This window comes from Mauremys reevesii, linkage group 7 (assembly GCF_016161935.1).
Source record: "Mauremys reevesii isolate NIE-2019 linkage group 7, ASM1616193v1, whole genome shotgun sequence".
Taxonomy (NCBI): domain Eukaryota; kingdom Metazoa; phylum Chordata; order Testudines; family Geoemydidae; genus Mauremys; species Mauremys reevesii.
Genome location: NC_052629.1, coordinates 99,249,660 through 99,268,316, shown reverse-complemented (window position 1 = coordinate 99,268,316; position 18,657 = coordinate 99,249,660). Strand labels below are relative to the sequence as shown.

The following is an 18,657-nucleotide window of genomic DNA, read 5'->3' as shown; positions in this document are numbered from 1 at the left end:
TATTATTTTTCAACAACAGCAGAGATTAAACAAATCCCTGCATTATAACATTCATAATGCCTCAGTCACATATCTACCCCACAAACATGGAATACCTTAACTTCTGACCCTCTCTCCTCCTAACAATACCTACTCTAGACACTAAATTCAACTTCATTTTTTTCCAAAAGAACTATACTTACTGGGAAGATGTGGAAATAAGGGTTCCTCCACGGGTGAAGAGGGGCGGAGGAGTAAACGTTGGAATAGAATTGTGGTTAAATGGGGTAAGGATGTGGGTAAGAATTCAAAAGTTGAGAGGGCCATGTGTATTGTGGGTATATGGGTCAGGAGTTCTGAGGGCAACAGCCAATCAGAGCAGAGGGATTTATAGTTGCCAATCAAAGCATAGGATGAAAGGATGGAAACCACATTTCAATACAAATAATTATAATTGAGGTGCTCCCTGTTAACTTGGTAATAACAACAATACCTAGGGCTAATACATTAATTTAATGTTTAACTAATTAGGGCTAGGTCATGTCATCTAGCCACAGTCCTGACTAGGGATCAGTACAAAGCTCAGCAAAGGATTGTACTTCATGGACTGTATACATCCTTGGCCCTTCTACTGCCTCTTTTGGATACTTGTACAGGTCAGGGACAATCTAGCACTTGATAGCTAAAATACAATGCCCATCTTATGAAATGTGTATTTGGGTATTTTGGCATAGGGCATCACTGAACTGTCCTAGCTCTTAAAGAAAAGTTACTTTGGTGTTCCAATACCATGGGGAACAAAAAGCCATTAACAATTTAATAAGTGAGACAGCATTTAAACCAGTAGTGGATGAAGTCAAGATATATCCGGCATATAAACTACTAATGGATATAGTCAATACAATCCACTTGTGTCTGTAAACTGCACATATCTTTCATATTATGCTGGGCTCTGTCCGCTAACAGAACATTATGTCAAGGAATAGCAGCATTCCACACCAGCAAACCCTTCTCAGCAGCAATTCTTAGAGCAGCAGTTGCTGCATCAAGAAACAAGTAAGATCAGGGAACTACAGTATTTGAAGAGTACACTTATCTTTCTGGCCATCTCACCTCACTTGTATTACCAAGGTAACTGGTATTTTACATTTTAAAAAATGGTTGATCAAGTGCACAGGGATTTTTTAAAAATGCCATAGTGACCTAAACTTATATTTAAAGGAACATTTAGCACACGCTGTCATAGTTCACAATCACCTACAATACTGTCCCCCCCGAGTCTGAGATACAGTAGCAAACTCTCACTCTTCTAGAATACGAATTGCCATCAGGGAAGGGTAATAATCTCAAGGCTTGCATCGTTTCACAGCCGAGTTGTTTGAAGACAGGCCGGCCATTACATAAAGCAGCTGTGTTATTTGGCTTTTCCTCTCATTCATTAATAGACTTGAATCGTTTTTTTAACTTAGTTCTCAATATTGTTCTCATTACAGCTTTCCTTTTCTCCAACATGCTGTTTCATGAACTTAGCTTTAGCAGTAAACACAAAGGCTTCCTTTCTTTACATGACAATATTTTACACTCATAGTTTGAAAAAGAAAACAAAAAAAGATAGAAAAAGAAACCTCTTTGTGTTCGCATTAAGTAGAATTCAGGATGACCCCACAGAAAATCTGACTTTGCAGATGTCAAGTAACCTTCCTTTTCACTGGACTCACAAACATGACTTCAGCATTTTTTTGCGCAGCTTGGCATTCTCAAATAACATAAAGGAACAAAGACACTACCCTATATCTGTACAGCAGAAAAAGCCAGGAGTAATGAAAACCCATTCTCATGCATTTTTTTTTTTTTTAGTGCCCAGTGAGAGAGAGTGTGCTACACTGTTATCCTGGCTGAAAGACTTTATGAAAAGACTGCAGTCTAATGAGACAATTCTAGAATATGCAATTTCTTTTTTATAATTTTTGGCATGGAGAATTCAAAAAGCAATAATTACATATGAGAAGTTTAGATTTAAAAAAACAGTGCCAGTCCCCCCCCCCCAAAATCTAGGCTTTAGCAGTAATATCTTTTCTAGTTCTCCAGTGTTTCCATGTTAAGAATTTTCTATCCACATAGGACCATCTTGAAATATTTGATACATCTCAGTGCACTTCTATTGTTATAGTTACTTCTTTAGATCTCTGTAAGGGTGCTAAAAATATATAAAATACACAGGAGTAGCAGAGTACAACAAAAACTGAATTAGAGCCCCTAGACTTGAAGATATAATAGGAGGCCTCCTAGGTTTCAGACAGACATTCTCTGGTATTACTGTAGTTGCTGTGCCTAAGGTCTTTTGTTATTTTCCCCTTGTCCATCTCATCTCCTCAACTCTCCTCTCTTTCCTTTTAGCTTGTTTCCTTCTGCCTAGATTATATTTTTGCCTTATTTTGATTCTCCTTTCTCTTTCCGGTATTTTTTTAAATACAATATCTGTCACATCAAATACTTCTGCATTTCATCCTTTGGTGTATCACCACTATTGAATCAGCATTTCTATGTGCACCAATTCCTTTCAATGACTCAGAAGTTTTTTTACTGCAGTGCTGAGCTGCGTGAGTAAAATAGGAGGAGCTATTGAAGAGGGGATTTCCCCCACAAATATTAAGTGACAAAGCTCTTGAAAATTTGGGAATGTTCTCCCTAGTCCAGGGAAAAGCAGAACAAATAATCTTAGCTACAACAAAAGGTTCTACATTCCAGATTCCAAAGCCCACTTCCAGAAATATCCTCTTTTGGAATAATGTGCTACTTGGGAGAAAACTATATTCTGCAAAGTGTATTAACACTAGGTAAAATCCTCATACTGAGGTATTAACATACCGCAGTATATAATAAATTGTAATTACTCATATGATATTTACCTAGTGAAGAATGAGCCTATTGTTGTATAGTGAAACCTATCTGGTCTGCACTAATACACACACAGTAAGTCACCTAGTGAAATAACCCATCAATCACGTTAGCATTAAACCTGTCCCCATATAATGACATTTCCAGTTCATTAAAGAAAAGCAGCTGCAGAACCTACAATTCTGCCAGAACTGCCAACGTGCAGCAAGATGTTAAGGAGAGATTTGTTGTGGGCAGGGAGACCTTTGATTATTCAAAATGCAATGACAATGATCACTGTATGTTGGACACATGATGTGTGCTGTCATGGAGTCACAGGGTCCAGTCTATGCTCCAGCCTGTCACCAGTCTCCTGGGAGTGATCCCTTTAGTGTGCTGGGCCCCAAAGACCCACCTAGTTCCACAGAGGCAGCCTGTGGTCCCCAAGTCATTTGCATCAGCATTTCCCGTCTATGTCCGTGGCTCCCTGCAGTGAACCCAGCCAAGCCAAACCCCTACGCAGTGGTGAGCTGGAGCCGGTTCACATGAACCAGTTGTTAAATTTTGAAGCAGTTTTAGAACCCGTTGTTAACCCGCTTCCCTGTAAGGGGGTGCTGTGGCTTTGATGGACTCTGGCCGGGAAGTGATGTAATTCCTCCTCTGGCCGCCGGGGGCGCTGCGCTGCAGGAGCCATGTGGGCCGCTGCCTGGCCCCGGGCACGGGCCCAGTTGGTGCTGCTGCTCCCCTGACCCCAGGGCTCCCACTGCTGCCTGGTGGGTCGCCGGCTGCTCTGCTAGGCCTGGGCTGCGTCCTGCTGCTCAGGCTGCTCCAAGCCGCTCTCCCCATGACTACCCGCCACGCTGCCCGCAGCCAGCCCCCGTCTCCAGCCAGCCCCGCACCCCCCGCCCGCAGCCAGCCCCCGTCTCCAGCCAGCCCCGCACCCCCCGCCCGCAGCCAGCTCCTGCCGCATCCACACCCCCTGCCCGCAGCCAGCCCCTGCCGCATCCACACCCCCTGCCCTGCCCGCAGCCAGCCCCCGCCGCATCCACACCCCCTGCCCTGCCCGCAGCCAGCCCCCGTCTCCAGCCAGCCCCGCACCCCCCGCCTGCAGCCAGCTCCTGCTGCATCCACACCCCTGCCCTGCCCACAGCCAGCCCCCGTCTCCAGCCAGCCCCGCCCCCCCTGCCCACAACCAGCCCCTCCCGCACCCGCTGCCCTGCCCGCAGCCAGCCCGTGCCGCACCCCCTGCCCTGCCTGCAGCCAGCTCGTCTTCAGCCAACCCCTGCCACACACACCCTGCCTAAAGCCAGCCAGCCCCACACACCCTGTCTCCATCCCCCTGACCTGCCTGCAGCCAGCCCCTATCTCCAGTCAGCCGCTGCCCTGCCTCCAGCCAGCCCTACCCCCCTCATCTCCAGCCAGCTACGCACCCTCCTGTCTCCAGCCAGCTCTGCACCCCTTGCCCTGCCTGCAGCCAGCTCCTACCTCCAGTCAGCCCCTGCCCCGTCTCCAGCCAGCTCCGCACCCCCTTGCCCTGCCCGAGCCAGCCCTGCACTCCCTGCCTCCATCTAGCCCTGCCCCACACCATGTCTGCAGCCGAACCCACATCCACTGGTGCCCTGCAGTTCCCAGGGCAGTAACCCTGCACACCTGCTTCAATGAGGGGGGCAGGGAGCAGCTGGGACCTACACATGTGCACACTCCTGGGTGATCAGACAGCAAGTGTGAAAAATCGGGACAGGGTGTGGCGGGTAATAGGAGCCTATATAAGAAAAAGATCCAAAAATCAGTACTGTCCCTATAAAATAGGGACATCTGGTCAACCCAGGGAGTGGCGGGGACCCACACATGTGAAACAGAGCTCATTTCTAGTTCAGGCCCATCTTTTTAAAAAAAACCCCACTTTAGGTGGGGTTAACATACATCTGTATTTTCCCGGACATGTCAGGCTTTTTGGTTCTTAAATTGCCGTCCATGAGAAATTTTTCAATATGTCCAGCAAATGACGGACATATGGTAACCCTACTGATACAAAAAATACATACTGTGGCACATCCCTTAAATCAGAACTTTTTATAGGGAACCGGTTGTTAAGATTTTGGCAGCTCATCACTGCCCCTACGGGAGGTTTATACTGTGCCCCTTTAGGGTGCAATGCTGTGAGTGAGTAGTCACAGTGACATAGGCACATTTTGTAAAAGAAGGTAACCGTTTATTAGTCACCAGGCTACAGAATCTTCAAGTCCTTAAGTTAAAACAAGTTACACTATAGGCTATCCTGGCCAAACCAGAGCCCTGATGGGCCAACCAAACTATGATGGACTCCATCTCTTGCTCTTTCCCCCTTCTCCACCCCTCCTCCGGGCTCCTGAGTCCTTCTAAAAAGGAACCCCTTTTTTAGTCACCTGACACCTTGTTCTTCAGCTTGGTTCACAAGTCCTGCCTGGTGGGAGTTCCTGCTGTCAGGTCTTAATATTTAGGCCATTGGGGCATCTCTTTGTCTTGCTGGATCACCTGTAGATTTGGGCCAGCGTCAGCCAGTTCTTTAAAGATCCTATTCATTCCCCATCAGAAGGCATGCGACACCCTGCTGTCTGTCTCCTGCACTGTTCCAGGAGCAGTGTTAACCCTGGGGCACCCACTTGTAAGCAATGCCATGTGCAGAGGGCAACTGAGGCATGCTCAGGAGTCATAAAAATATTATAGAAAGTTCCCACTTCATCACACATGCACCATAAACGTCCTTCCATTTCAGCAGTACTTTTAACTATCATAGGCACTGTGTTATGTAACAAGGATCCCAATGCTAGATGGTAGTGGCCTGCCATCTCAGATCACCGGGTCCTGAGTTTGAATCCCACTTGGGGAAACATTTATTTTCTTGCTGACAGCACAAACCTGCATATGTATTTTAAATTTTAATGAAAACTTGACAGCTGAAAAAATCTGCTCATCTTATTCAGGTCAAAATGTACAGTCTTAGTAAAGCTGTGTGAACCTTTTATTAGGATACCTCCAATGCTCAACTCAAACTTCAAAGAACACCGAAAATCAGCCTGCGAGTTTGACCTCTGTTTGTGAACTAGCAGTAGTTTGCTCAGATTTTTGTTTATGTCTGCAAAGCTGGATATGCACATTTTTGCTCTATTTGGGATCGCTGCTGGTGCATTCAGAGTTCAAGCAGAGTTCATTGGGAAGGCTACATGGGGCAGATGAGATGAGATTTCTCCAGCGTCCCTGACTTGGGGGAGGGGTAAACTCAGCAACACAGACAGGGACTGGAGGCTCAGCAGAAGCCATTTCACTTGGTGTCTCAGAATATGGCTGTGTTTAGCAGAGCATTTTGATCCAGCCAGAGGAACACTCCCCACCCCCGCCCCCAGGAAAAATGAAATAGCCAGTGCAGTCTAGAGAAAGGACTGAGCTGCAAAGCTCGGGAGTGCTGAGATCAGGGGGTCAGATGTGGACCCACTCCTGACATTTTCTTAATTCCATCATTTACTGGAAACTAAGTGTGCTATTTAGCATCATTATATCTATTATTTTTCATTCTTTTAAAATGGCAACATTACTCTGACTGTATGTGTGTGGTGTAGCAACTCTCCAGACACATGAACTAACTCTCTCTCCACAGCCTTCTCTTGCTTCTTCAGAACAACCCCTTCTCTCCTCAACCTGCCATGCTCAGTCAGTGCTTTTAAGTCTTAAAGTACCCAGGCACAATCTACCTCTAGAACCAGATGCTGCTGTGGCTGCATGCACACATCTTCATAGCAGCTGTATTGTCTTTGTACTGCAATGCCATTGCTGCAGTCGCCTTCTCCTTTTTAAGTCCACCACTTTTCCACCCTGTAATATACTTCAATATAGTCCCAACTGTTTTTGCCGGACCTGTGCTCTTAAGATTTGTCATCACTGCCACAAAGTAGAGGCCCTTCTGCAGAAATAGGTTCCTGGATACAACTGCAATCCACCCTGGCACCTAGCAAGGGCAGGAACTGCATTTTAAAGTGTTACTCCACCTGCCCTACTCTGCAGTTACATAGTGTTTTGCACCTTTTCAGTTTCCTTCATTTGAGAATCTCAACACTTTTAAAACCTTTTATTTAATTAGCATAATAACATCCGTATGTGATAGTCAAGAATAATGCCCAAATTACCAATGAATCTACTTGGGTGCTGAATGAATACATGACTTACTGAAGGTCACACAAGAAGTCAAGGGCAGATGTCCTTACCCCAGTTGTGTGTTTTCACAACATGACCATTCTTTTTCCCTGGGAAAATTTCTCTTTCACTTTTTAAAAAAAATTTTTGTCTTCTCGCTCTGATCATGTCTTCTCTGTTAACTACCTAAAGACCCCACACACATTTTCCAGTATGGCCACTAGTTTCACTTCTAATACTGGCAAATCAGCAACAAGCTAGACTTTGTCTATAGGTTTGAGAGATTTGAACATGGGGAAACTGATTTAAACACCTAATGCAGTAGCTCTCAACCTTTTCGGACTACTGTACCACTTCTCAGGGGTCCGATTTGTCTTGCGTAACCCCCAGGTTTCACCTCACTTAAAAACTACTTTCTTACAAAATCGGACATAAAAATACAAGTGTCACAGCAAACTATTACTGAAAAATGGCTTACTCATTTTTATCATATCAAATAAATAAATTAAAATTTAAATATTGTACTTATATTTAAGTGTATAGTATATAGAGCAGTATAAACAAGTCCCGTCTGTATTACATTTTAGTTTGTACTGACTTCGCTAGTGCATTTTATGTAGACTATTGTAAAATGAGGCAAATATCTAAATGAGTTGATGTAACCTCTGGAAGACCTCTGCATACCCCAAAGCGTACACACACCCCTGGTTGAGAACCACTGGCCTAATGCACTTGAACCTTCGGGAAAAGAAAACTCAACCTTGTCCAAACCCAACTTTCAAACTAGCTTATAGATAAATAATTACTTGCCCCTAAATAAGTGTTAGTTTACTGTATTTTAATACATGTAACACATCTCAGCATTAAATGAAATAATTCCCTTTGTTTTTCCCTCTGAAACGTTAAGCCATACAGTTGCTGATTTCATAGCAGTAGTAACAAGGATGGCTCATATAGCCCAGAACTTCTAAGTTCTGGGCTTTAACCATAAAATTTGGTAAAATATGCATTCAGGACAGGAAAGAGATGGAAAAAAAAGCAGATGCAATACCATATTGCAGAACAGAAAGAAAACGCCACTACTGGAAACAGGGTAGGAATCATGCACTGAAAAAAATAAGTGTGCTTTAGGGCCAGGCTGAGCCACAGCACCCAAGGGCAGACAGATGATGTTTGGCCAGACATCCACTAAGAGGAGCTAGACACACCAATGTTTTCTTCCTTAATGGTGCGAATGGAAATGAGTGTTATTTTTGTCCATCTGCAGATTTGTTGGTATGACAGCACCAGTGAAAGGTGAGAAAAACCAGACTGGAATAAAGAAATGCAACGTGGGGCTTTTTAGTGTTCCAATACAGGCTGTTAGGGCTAACTGATGGGAAGAAGATGTGGGTTCAGTGAGTTGAAGAACTGAGTGCGCAGCTCAGCATTTAAGGGAGATCAATGAAAATGCCAATGAAGTTTTGTAATTAAATATTGAGAAGTGAGACAGATGCCCTGGTTGGGTTACTCTACCTTTAATCTTAATAGCGAAAAGTATGTTGCTGGTTACTTGAGACAAGTAGGTGTAACAGACCAGGGGGAAGTGGAAGACAGAACATTTTCAGATACCAAGATCAGAGGCTGCTTTTTTGGGTGGGTCTGTCAGGTATGCAGAGATGCAGCAGAGTTGGTGCTAGTACCAGATACACAGAGCCTAATTCTCTGCTGCTTCCTACCTTATGTCATCATCTGCATCCACGCTGCATTAGTGTAAGACCCCATCAAATTAGAATCTCCCCCCTCACACCCATACAAGTGTTTTGACACCCACTTTGCTCAGAAGAAAATCATCATCACAGAAAAGAGCAAAGCAGTGGCGTATTAGGCCCACCGGGGTTTGATGGTGTACACATAGCAGGCCAAATTCTTCCATAATCTATACTGCATGTAATCCCCACTGTGTCACTGGCATTGCACAGGATGGAAGTCAGCAGACTTTGGCTCACTTTCTCTTCTAAAATGGGCAGAATGACAGGTCCTTCCTTAACCTCTTGTACCAGTGCAGATGGTGTTTACCAGGAGGATAAGTAGAGGACATTTCTTCATTTCACGGTCCTTCCTACTCAGTTAGTGGATGGAAAACAAAAATGGAAGCTGCTAAATCACAGCACTCCAAGTCACCACACAATGCTTGTGAGCTCACAGTGGCTTCATGCACAACTGCACAGTTTAGTGTAATGCTCTCTGGACTTACTGTACTGTTTATGGACGTGCTTTAGGTTAAAAATTCCCTTTACAGTTATTGGCTGGTCACTGTGGGATGTTTTATCACAAGCACCTAGGACAGCACATTTTTGTCTATTTCCAAACCAGAAAAAGAATAAGGCCAGACTTTCAATCTTCAGACATTTCCGAAGTAGACAAGGCCTTTTTCAACTCAGGTATGATAGTCCCCAACTCAAAAGGCAAGGCTTTTCTCAGACAAAGCAGCTTTGGATCTTGCTCCCCTTGCTGTCCCACCAGAGCTTGAGTTACCCAGGCCTTTACCTGAGTAGGAACTTAGATAGGACTGATCAGCAAATAGCTCAGTGCCACCTTATCTATTCCAACCTATGTTACCTAGTCTTAGAATGGATTGGGGAGGGTTCCCAGGAACCGGGAGAAATGGGTGCACAGACAGAGGAATGGAAAGGAGATACAGGGGACCAGAGAGGCTCACACCTCCAGCCCTTTGTTAACATCTACATAAGAACGGCCATACTGGGTCAGACCAATGGTCAATATAGCCCAGTATCCTGTCTGCCAACAGTGGACAGTGCCAGATGCTTCAGAAGAAATTAGCAGAAATGGGCAATTTATTGAGTGATCCATCCCTGTCATCTAGTCCCAGCTCCTACTTCTTGCTCCTTTTCTCTGCTAGTTTAAACTCACCCTACCATTGGTGAACCAGATGCTTGCTGCCAATTACAATTAAGCTCATTATCGTTCCCATCACAGACATTTTATTTAGGCTGGCTGCTGGATTGCAGCAGCCCAAGTTTCACGTGGCTTTCCTTCCCTTTACAACTGTACCAACTGATGCAAGGGCATCCAGCTACATAAGGCAAGAATTTAACTACTGTCTGCTAAGGTTTATGCTGGATCCATCTTCTCTTATGAAGAGAATAGAGTGTGGTGACCTGAGACTCTTTCAATATCACCATTTGCTGAATGCATGCCACCCTTTTAAAGTTGATTTTTTTCTTTTACAATAAAAGAAAAAAAAATCACTGGATTGGCAGTGTGCTGTTTCCTCTTCATTGTTTTTACTGCTAGAGTATTAATAGTTATTTTAGTAGCTAGCCTGCCTGCCTAAGCTCATGTTCACATCCTCTCACTCCATCACACCATCCCTGTATGGTTCACATGGAAAAGACAGACCATTCCTACAGAAACTGGCCACAGGAAGTATACATTTGTAAGCACACTACTCCAGATTCTTGATAGTCGTCATAAAATACAGCTTCTGCTCAGAATGCTCCAAAATTCAAACTAACTGGGATTCAGGGTCTCATTTTATAAGTACCCTTAAGAGCAGATTCACAAGAGCTGACTCTGTTTTGGCCTGGGCCCCACAATGGATTCATGTCAAGTGTGGGCAGGCAGTGGTGATACTACCACTGTCCCTCATAAGACATGGAGAAGAACTTTAATTTAAAACTGGTTCCAGAGAAGCGTGTCAGATCCTTATAATGGCATCGGCACCTGCCTTTTCTGAGCGCCCCTCTCTGGCTGATGTGCACCTGCAATTGTTCAGTTTTGAATGGGGTGGCACCTACCTCTCACAGGCACCCCCTTTCTGGTTGGGTGTGCACCTTTTCTTTCAGTTCTTACAATGGTGTGGCACCTGCCTCTCGCAAGCACAACTCCCCCCCCCAATCTCTCTTTTGGCAGGTCTTCAGCAACTCAGTCCTCTGGCCGAGTCTCCCGTACTGTCCCTCCTTCCGGGGCATACAGTCTCTAGTTTTTGCTCACAGCTCTAGTATGGGGTCATAGCACCAAGGCTTCCTCCCTGGAGGCACTGCCTTTTTTAACAGCCCAACAGAGGCCCATTTCACCCTTGGTTGGTGTCCCTTCAGCAGCCCTTGCCTAGGCTCAGTCTTCAACCAGACCAGCGGGGCCCATCACACTACCCTCACCCGGTCTGACTAGGTTCTGACTCAGCCTGCCTACACTGACCTGTCCATGGTCCTGCTGCTCTTCCAGCCAGCCAGGCACATGGCTCTTCAGCAGCCTTTGCAGGCAAGACTGAGACCAGGGGTGAGCTGTCCATGGTCCTGCTGCTCTTCCAGCCTACCAGGCACCTGGTGCTCCCTCTTCCAGCTCCAGGGAGCAACTGACTGTTCTGCCTCTGCTGCTTCTTTTTATATGGCCTTTCTGACCCTTGATTGGCTGCTTCAACAGCTCCTCTGATTGGCTGAACCCCTACAGCCCCTCTAGGCTGCCTGGAGGACTTCTCTCTGCTCTTTTCTGGGATGAGTTGAGGCAGGGCCCCAAGGCCTCCAGATCTGTTCTGCCCCATCACAATCCTCCAGCCAAGCCACTTTTCTAGCTATTTCCACTAACTTGGGGGCTTTGCTGATCACCTAAGAGCTGAACTGAGGGGTTGTGGCACCTTCAGACAGGTATAAACCACCATAAAATCCCTGAGGATAATCTGGTTTCTAGACTTTAATGTATTCAATGTTGCTACCAAAGTGAATAGTGTAATAAGCAACTAGGACATAATAATCAATATTTTGGTATGTAAATTGACACTTGGGCAAGTAAAATGTACCTTGATGTGGATTGGATGTGTGCATCTGATTGTACTCATGAAATCCCTATTGGGATTTTGGCATCCTATTGAGGTCTCCACATCTGAAAGTTAGGTCTAGTACACATATAAAACTAACACCTTCCTGCTCACAAGTGGTAATTAGAGGGAAATGATCCTATTGGGGGTGTGCATGCAAACATGGATGTAAGTATAAACTTTATATACAGTTCTATAGAAGAATAGTTCTTCAAGATTTACCACCTAGAACAGCTTTCTACATATCAGCATTACGAGTAAAAAACCTAAACTTCTGTATGCATATTTTCTGTTCATTTACTGTGAAGTTCAAAGAACATGTCTGTGCAACACAACTGTACCTTGCAGCTGCAAAAATACTTCACCTGTTTGCATACAAGGGTTAGAATGAGTATTTTCAAAGCCTGCTAGGACAAATCACATTCATCCTTTACAATGAACACATATGCACAGCAGCTTGGTACTTGTGTAGGTGGTTTGTATTGTTTTATAAGACTTTTCAGGTGTATTTTATGTGTTTGAAATTAACACTAACTAGCTGGCAGAAAGAGGCATCTTCAAAAAAATTGAAAATATAGCTAATTTCAGTGCTCAAAATTAGAGGAAAGTAAGAATGATTGTGGAAATGGAATAGCCATCAAATTCCTTATCCCAAACACACACGGAGCACAATCTCATTTAGACCATTAGCACTCTTTAGGGGTTAGCTATGAGTTTGTCTTATCATAAAACTGATGATGTGTTTTAATACCCAGCTGCAGAATCCTATTTTATTCTCTTCATGGTCTTGTATCACACTTATCACTGTAGAACCTGTGCACTTTCCAGTTGGCCTTATTACTTAATACATTAGATCTGTGGTTCATTCTCTCTCTCTCTCATCCTCTTCTCAGAGAGAAAACTGGGTATGCAATATAGTGTTTGGTTTGGGTTTTTTAATTAAATTTACATGTTGCTATGTGTGTATGTTAGGGATGGCAAGGCTGAAGAAATGCACCATGCATCTGGAGTGTAAGATAGTTAGATTTGTGATGGTCCTTAGTTCCTGACGGAATTTGTTCCATAGCCTCAGTCTGTCCCCCAGAAAGCTCTGCCTCCTGCCCACATGTGCTTTATCCTTATGACAAAAAGTTCTATTGACCCTGAGGAGCAGAGTTAGTTTTCATCCTGCAGCTTTAGCCACTCTTTTAGATATGCTGGGTCCAGGCAATTGAGTGCTTTGAAGATATGGACCCAGACTTTGAACTTGCCTCAGTATTCTATGGAAAACCAGTGTAGCAATGAAGGACAAGTTTGACATACCCACGGTAACCCTTGTTAGTGAGGAGACATGCTGCAGCATTCTGCATTAGTATCAGGAATATTGCATTGCTACAATCCAGATGGGAAGTGACAAAAGGTATGGTATAACTGAGGCCAGGCCACTGTCCATCAGGATGAGACAAAGTCTCCTAATCACCTGGAAATAGTAGCACATGTGACTAATGCTATGTGAACACTGGGGAATTCAGGAGCAGTCAAATTAAGTTCTTTTTGACTAGTTTAATTGTGCAAATACTGAACAATCAGTTAAAACTCTTCAAAGTGATTTCCTCTTCACACCAACATGACCTCTGTCAGGCTAAGCTTCAACCAGCTGTTTTCATCTCAGCCAAGCACCAGGCTATCTTGGCAGCAGTGGTGTGGTTCTGTGGGGTGAAGGCTAAGTAGAGATGAGCTCTAAACTCTCAGCCAACATGTGAAACAAAGATAGCGACACCATACATTGTATCCAAACAAAATATCTTGCTTCTATTTAGTAAAAAACCACTTACAACATTAATATATCTTAAAGCAAAATGAAAGTCTCACATAATCCACGTAATAGCTTCCACATTCACAGGAGAAAATATAAAGCCACCCCCATAAAAATGAAGGATTATGGATCCTTATTGCCATTATTGTCTTCAACACCATGAATAACATCTTTCAGTTACTGCAAAATTGTACAACACAGCATATATACATTAATGTCATGTCACATCAGAAAGGAAAAGAGTACAAGTTGTCATTGTAATATCTGTTGTAAAACTTCCTATTCTCTTTTTGTACTACTTCCACATACTCCACACACTGATAATTTTTACCCAGTATTTTAGAATATATTAATAAACCTTGGATGTAAGTACTATTGAAAAGTAAAGGTATTATTACCTTCAACCAATGGGATAGTCACCCAGTAAAATAAAAATAGTACTTTGCCCTTGCACAGCAGTTTACATTTTCAAGAAAGTCATGTAAATAATTAAAACCCACAAAACATCCTTTGATGCGAGTATTATCCCCATTTTACAGATGTGGACACAGACACAGAAATTAGGTGACTTGTCCTAAAAAACGCACAGCATATGGAGCCAGGGTCAGAACACTGACATTCTTGGCAACCAACCCATCCACTAGACATCACAATGTCTGTCTTATTTATTACCATGTGGAGATCAAAGCTAGCAAGGTGGTATATATTTAGCAACTTCTGCTCCCAACTAGTATGGTCAGTTACTGCCTGGGCCTCATCCCCACCTCTCCTCATGAGCCTCACTGCAAGAACACTGCTCCCCATCCCATTACGCAGTGACTTTGCTGTATTTAATCATCATTGACAGACAGATTTGAGGAGGAAGAGCTTCCAGAAATGCCAGTTCAGTCACCTCAGTTACATTATTCTGAGGAGATTAACAAACTGTAAAGACAGCCCTGGAAGAATGCCAACAATCACTGTGCTGATGCCTTCATTCACCTATCTGCCCCTATTACTACATATTTGCATAAAGGCAATTTAAATAGATCAGTAAATAACAATACTCAGATCTTCGCAAGCTGTCTAGATAATGTTAGTGTCCCGTACCTCTATGAAGAAAATAACTGATGTAGAAATGTCCCTTATAGAAAATTCCCATGTAATTTAATGAAGAATTATATCCCAGCTTTTGACTTCTACAGAATGATTCAAGAAATGTTTACAAACAATATCATTCTCTATTAAATTCTGTTAAAGAGTAAATTCTATAGAACCTAGTTGGTTTCATAGCTATTAAATTCCATAAATCTTTTCCATAAGGGTCATATTGTATACTTCAATATTTCTGCCACATAGTCACTGCTGCCCACCACAAGAAGAAGAGAGGGCACATGAAAAGTTATTCTTTCTGGGTGGACACATGATTGCATGTAAACCTCACATAAAATGAAATTACAGGTGGATATGTAGTCTCAGCATCAGCAGGTGGCATTGGGAGAGCATATTTAGCATGTTTCTTCCAAGCTGAAGCCTTAGGCTAGTTAAAAAAAGCTTGGTGACTCTCTGTTAATTAAATTGTAAAGTGGCAAACAGTAATACTAATAATGATCGTATGCCTGGGGTAGTGAATCAAATGTGTTTGTCTCTGAGGAGCAGGCTGGAAAACCTTCACTTTGACAAAAACCTATTACTTAAATTGGTGGCAAGTATGTAGTATGCTTCTAGCCCGGCAATCAAGGGAATTCTAGAATGAAATTAACCTAAAAAAACAACCTACTACCTTCAACCAGAGAACAGCCAAACCAGGAGGAGGGGGCTGGGAGGGTGGAAAGAAAGGGCACCAGATTTACACAAAGATAGTGTTTACACTTACTGTTTCAGTGAATAACTGCAACAATGGGGCAGATTAAGAGAAAATATTAAATTAAAGTTTTCCTGTCTCTAAGCTTTAAATTGAAGAAACATTCACTCCTGGGGAAACCTGCAAGAACATAGTACCAGTGCATGCAACAAAAACTAAACAAAGCTATCAGGTTCTTCCTCCTCTGATTTACAGTGATTTTTTCAACCTCATCACCCTTTTTCCTGCCCCCACCCCTTCACCTCCTATTAGCCTTCTTCTTGTATAACTGTTTCTGTGCCTTCCTCCATGCTTGGCATCCCCTACCTGTAATCAGTAAAATCACTACTCTCTCTTCCTTCAACCCCTTCATCAAGACCTATTTCTGCTGTCATGCCTACAAGAAAGAAGTCCACTAAGTCAACCAATATAAATCGAGGATAAACTGGCCATGGGAATGTATTCCTATCTGCCATTCTAAACATAGATATTTTACTTTTAAAAAAAATACTTAGTATATTTTCTCTCCTCTCCCTCCCCCCACTGTTGCCTGTTTTATCCCTCCCACCCCATTTGCTGCTTGTCTTCTCAGACCGACATTTTCATGACAGGTACTGTGTCGTCTTTTGTGAGGACAGCACCTGGTTTACAGTGAAAAAAGAGTTTTCGAGTTTTGCTTCTAGCAAACCCTGCCCAATATTTACTATTACTGTTAAACTCAGTTTTGTCCATTCATGCTTTTAAAATATTCATCTGTTTGGATTTCTGCCCTCCCACCTCATGGTAAACTGCCACCCTTTCCTTGCCTCCTCATTATGATTTATACAACACCAAAAGCATGTGCAGAACTTTACAGAAAAACACCACCGATAGCTCCTCTCCTCAAGCAAGATACAATCTAAATTAGACCTTGCAGTCCAGGCTCTCTCAGTTCCATGCTGAATATGAATGGAAAAAGTCCTGTTAGGCTGGTCTTACAGTGTGGCATTAATTCGGTTAGTAAACTAGCAGGATGCTCTCAACATGTTGCAGGATTAGGTCCTTTGGTAATTTTTTTCATAAGAAATTTTAAAATACTTTACTATCGGTGACCATTTCAAAATGACTACAAATGGGGAAAAGCTCACATTGGGTATATTGGAACATGGTGGCAAGACAAAGGTAGCAAGGTGCATTTACCTCAAATAAAAATGGTGAGCCCTGTAGGCATGGATGAACAATGCCTAAAACTGGAGCTCCATCTGCATGAGATTTCTAGGAAGCTTACAAGAGCCAGAATCGCAATGGTAAACAAGGATAAATTTACTGTTCTAAGCCCCTAGTTTTCTGTATTTTTTTTGTTTATCTCTGTCCTTTCACTCAGTCCTTTCCCTCCGCCCCATTCATTTCTTTACATACTCCACCTAATACAGTGCATACTATTCTTACCTTTTTGTTCTGATGATCCTTTCTGACTGCCTCTATAGTCACTTTTGCAGAACTAGGTTATTTTACCCTTTGATCCCCTAATTGTTCTTTTAGCCTGAAATTCCTTTGTGCCTTTCCTGCATACTGCTTAAATTCTTCATCGTTTAATCTGCAATCTAGCCGCTTCACTTTTACCCCAGTTCATTATTCCTGATGTATTGATTCTACAGATTTGTCTTTCTTCTGCCAAACTGAGCTACTCTTTTCAGAGCTGAGTCTCACATTTTTGAAAACACTTTTGAGCGTCTCTCTAAATTCTCTATTATTGTTTGTGAGCTGTCCCTCACCCCACCCTGGTTTAATTTATTGGCCTACTGTAGCTACTGATACAAAAAGCTTTCCCCCTGGATTTTCAAACTAATGGGGTATTATGATTTCATATGAGGTGTGCAGAAAACACCCAAAGAATACACCATTTCCCCCCAAACAGAGGGGATTTCTTTTAAATGAAATAAAATTAGGAGCTAGTCACTGTAGTTCTCCATACACACTTTGCCTGTTCCAAAAGTGGCACCTTTTTGATTAAAAAAAATCATGAAGAAAAGGTTTAACCTCTTTTCTAAGCCATAAAGAGGGGGAAACAAGTCCTGTGGCTTCTGATAAAAACTACAGAGTAGAAACTGCCCCCTCCAAAACATTGGCAAGCACCAGTCAAAAGGTACTCTGCTCAAAAAAGGACCTGTGTCTATGACATACACAATATCCCATAATCCCCCCTCCCACACACACACAAAGACTGACTAATCATTCTCATCACCTTCCTACCATATTTATAGGAAAGCTTCATTACTGTTCCAAAATGCAGTGTTGGTGCAAGAAAGCATAAATTCATTGACTTCATGGATACACCAGGGCTAAATTACATCCACTGTATAAAGTTCACACAATTCAGGTGCAGCTTAACTGTTACACAGCACCCATCGCATACCATTCAAGTCTACATATAACACAGAGCACAGAAACCCAGAGCAAATAGAACTAAAAAAAGTGAAAAGCAATGAGAAACTACACAACTTTTAATAGAGGATCTTTTTAAAATATTGAAACAAAGCGCTTTCTAAGCAGTTCAAATGGGGGTTTTTTAGACTTGGCACCACAGAACTTTGTGTAATGTAATTGTCAGTCCACCTCTAGGTGCCATTTTTATGAATCGAAAGGGCAGCAGGTTAGCATCTGTCAAAATCTCAACTTTGAAATTAGTATCAGCTAAGGGATTAGTCTTATTTTTCTCTACAATTGTGAATGTGAAGTGGTCTACCTTTGGTGCACAAAACACTGCACAGAGATAATTAACAAGAAATAATTACAATGTACTTGGCAAATTATAGCTTTGCCCTGTGTGAAAAGGACATGTTTTATTTATACTTACTCCCCAGGGGCTCTCTGAATGATCGAGTTCTAAGTCTAATGTTTAAAGGTGAGCCCACAACATGGACCTTCATCGTGTGACCAAGAGTGATTTTCTTTGCATGCAAAGCTATCAGCCTCAAAATTACCATATCTGTGTTTAATATTGTACATAGCAAACCTATTTAAAAAAAAAAAAACAATGGAAAGGAGTTCTTGTCCCAACTCAAAATTCTCACTTTATTAGAGTATGAAAACTTGGATACCCTCCTCAATAACACTAATCCTTCCCCTGTCAACCAATACAGCGACCCTTCAATTTCTTCTATTGTCAACGTACTGTTAGAATATTTGCTAGTAAAAAACAGCACCTACCCCACTCCTCTT

General features: G+C 42.7%; 1 protein-coding gene across 12 annotated transcripts in view; it reads right to left on the bottom strand.

Annotated features, from left to right (window-relative positions):
• CACNA2D3 (calcium voltage-gated channel auxiliary subunit alpha2delta 3) overlaps positions 1 to 18,657 on the bottom strand; it is an 839,197-nt gene that overhangs the window by 704,296 nt on the left and 116,244 nt on the right. For 6 of the 12 annotated variants that reach the window (XR_005582636.1, XR_005582637.1, XM_039480700.1 and 3 more), the window contains exon 1: positions 11,224 to 11,359. The exons of 5 other annotated variants lie outside the window; for them this stretch is intronic. Coding sequence is in view for 5 of the 7 variants with exons in the window: in XM_039480700.1 (XP_039336634.1) it covers positions 11,224 to 11,317 (94 nt within the window). In the remaining 2 variants the exon portion in view is untranslated. Of the gene's footprint in view, positions 1 to 11,223; positions 11,360 to 18,657 lie in introns of those variants that run through there. One more of the 12 variants, XM_039480705.1, reaches the window with a different exon arrangement.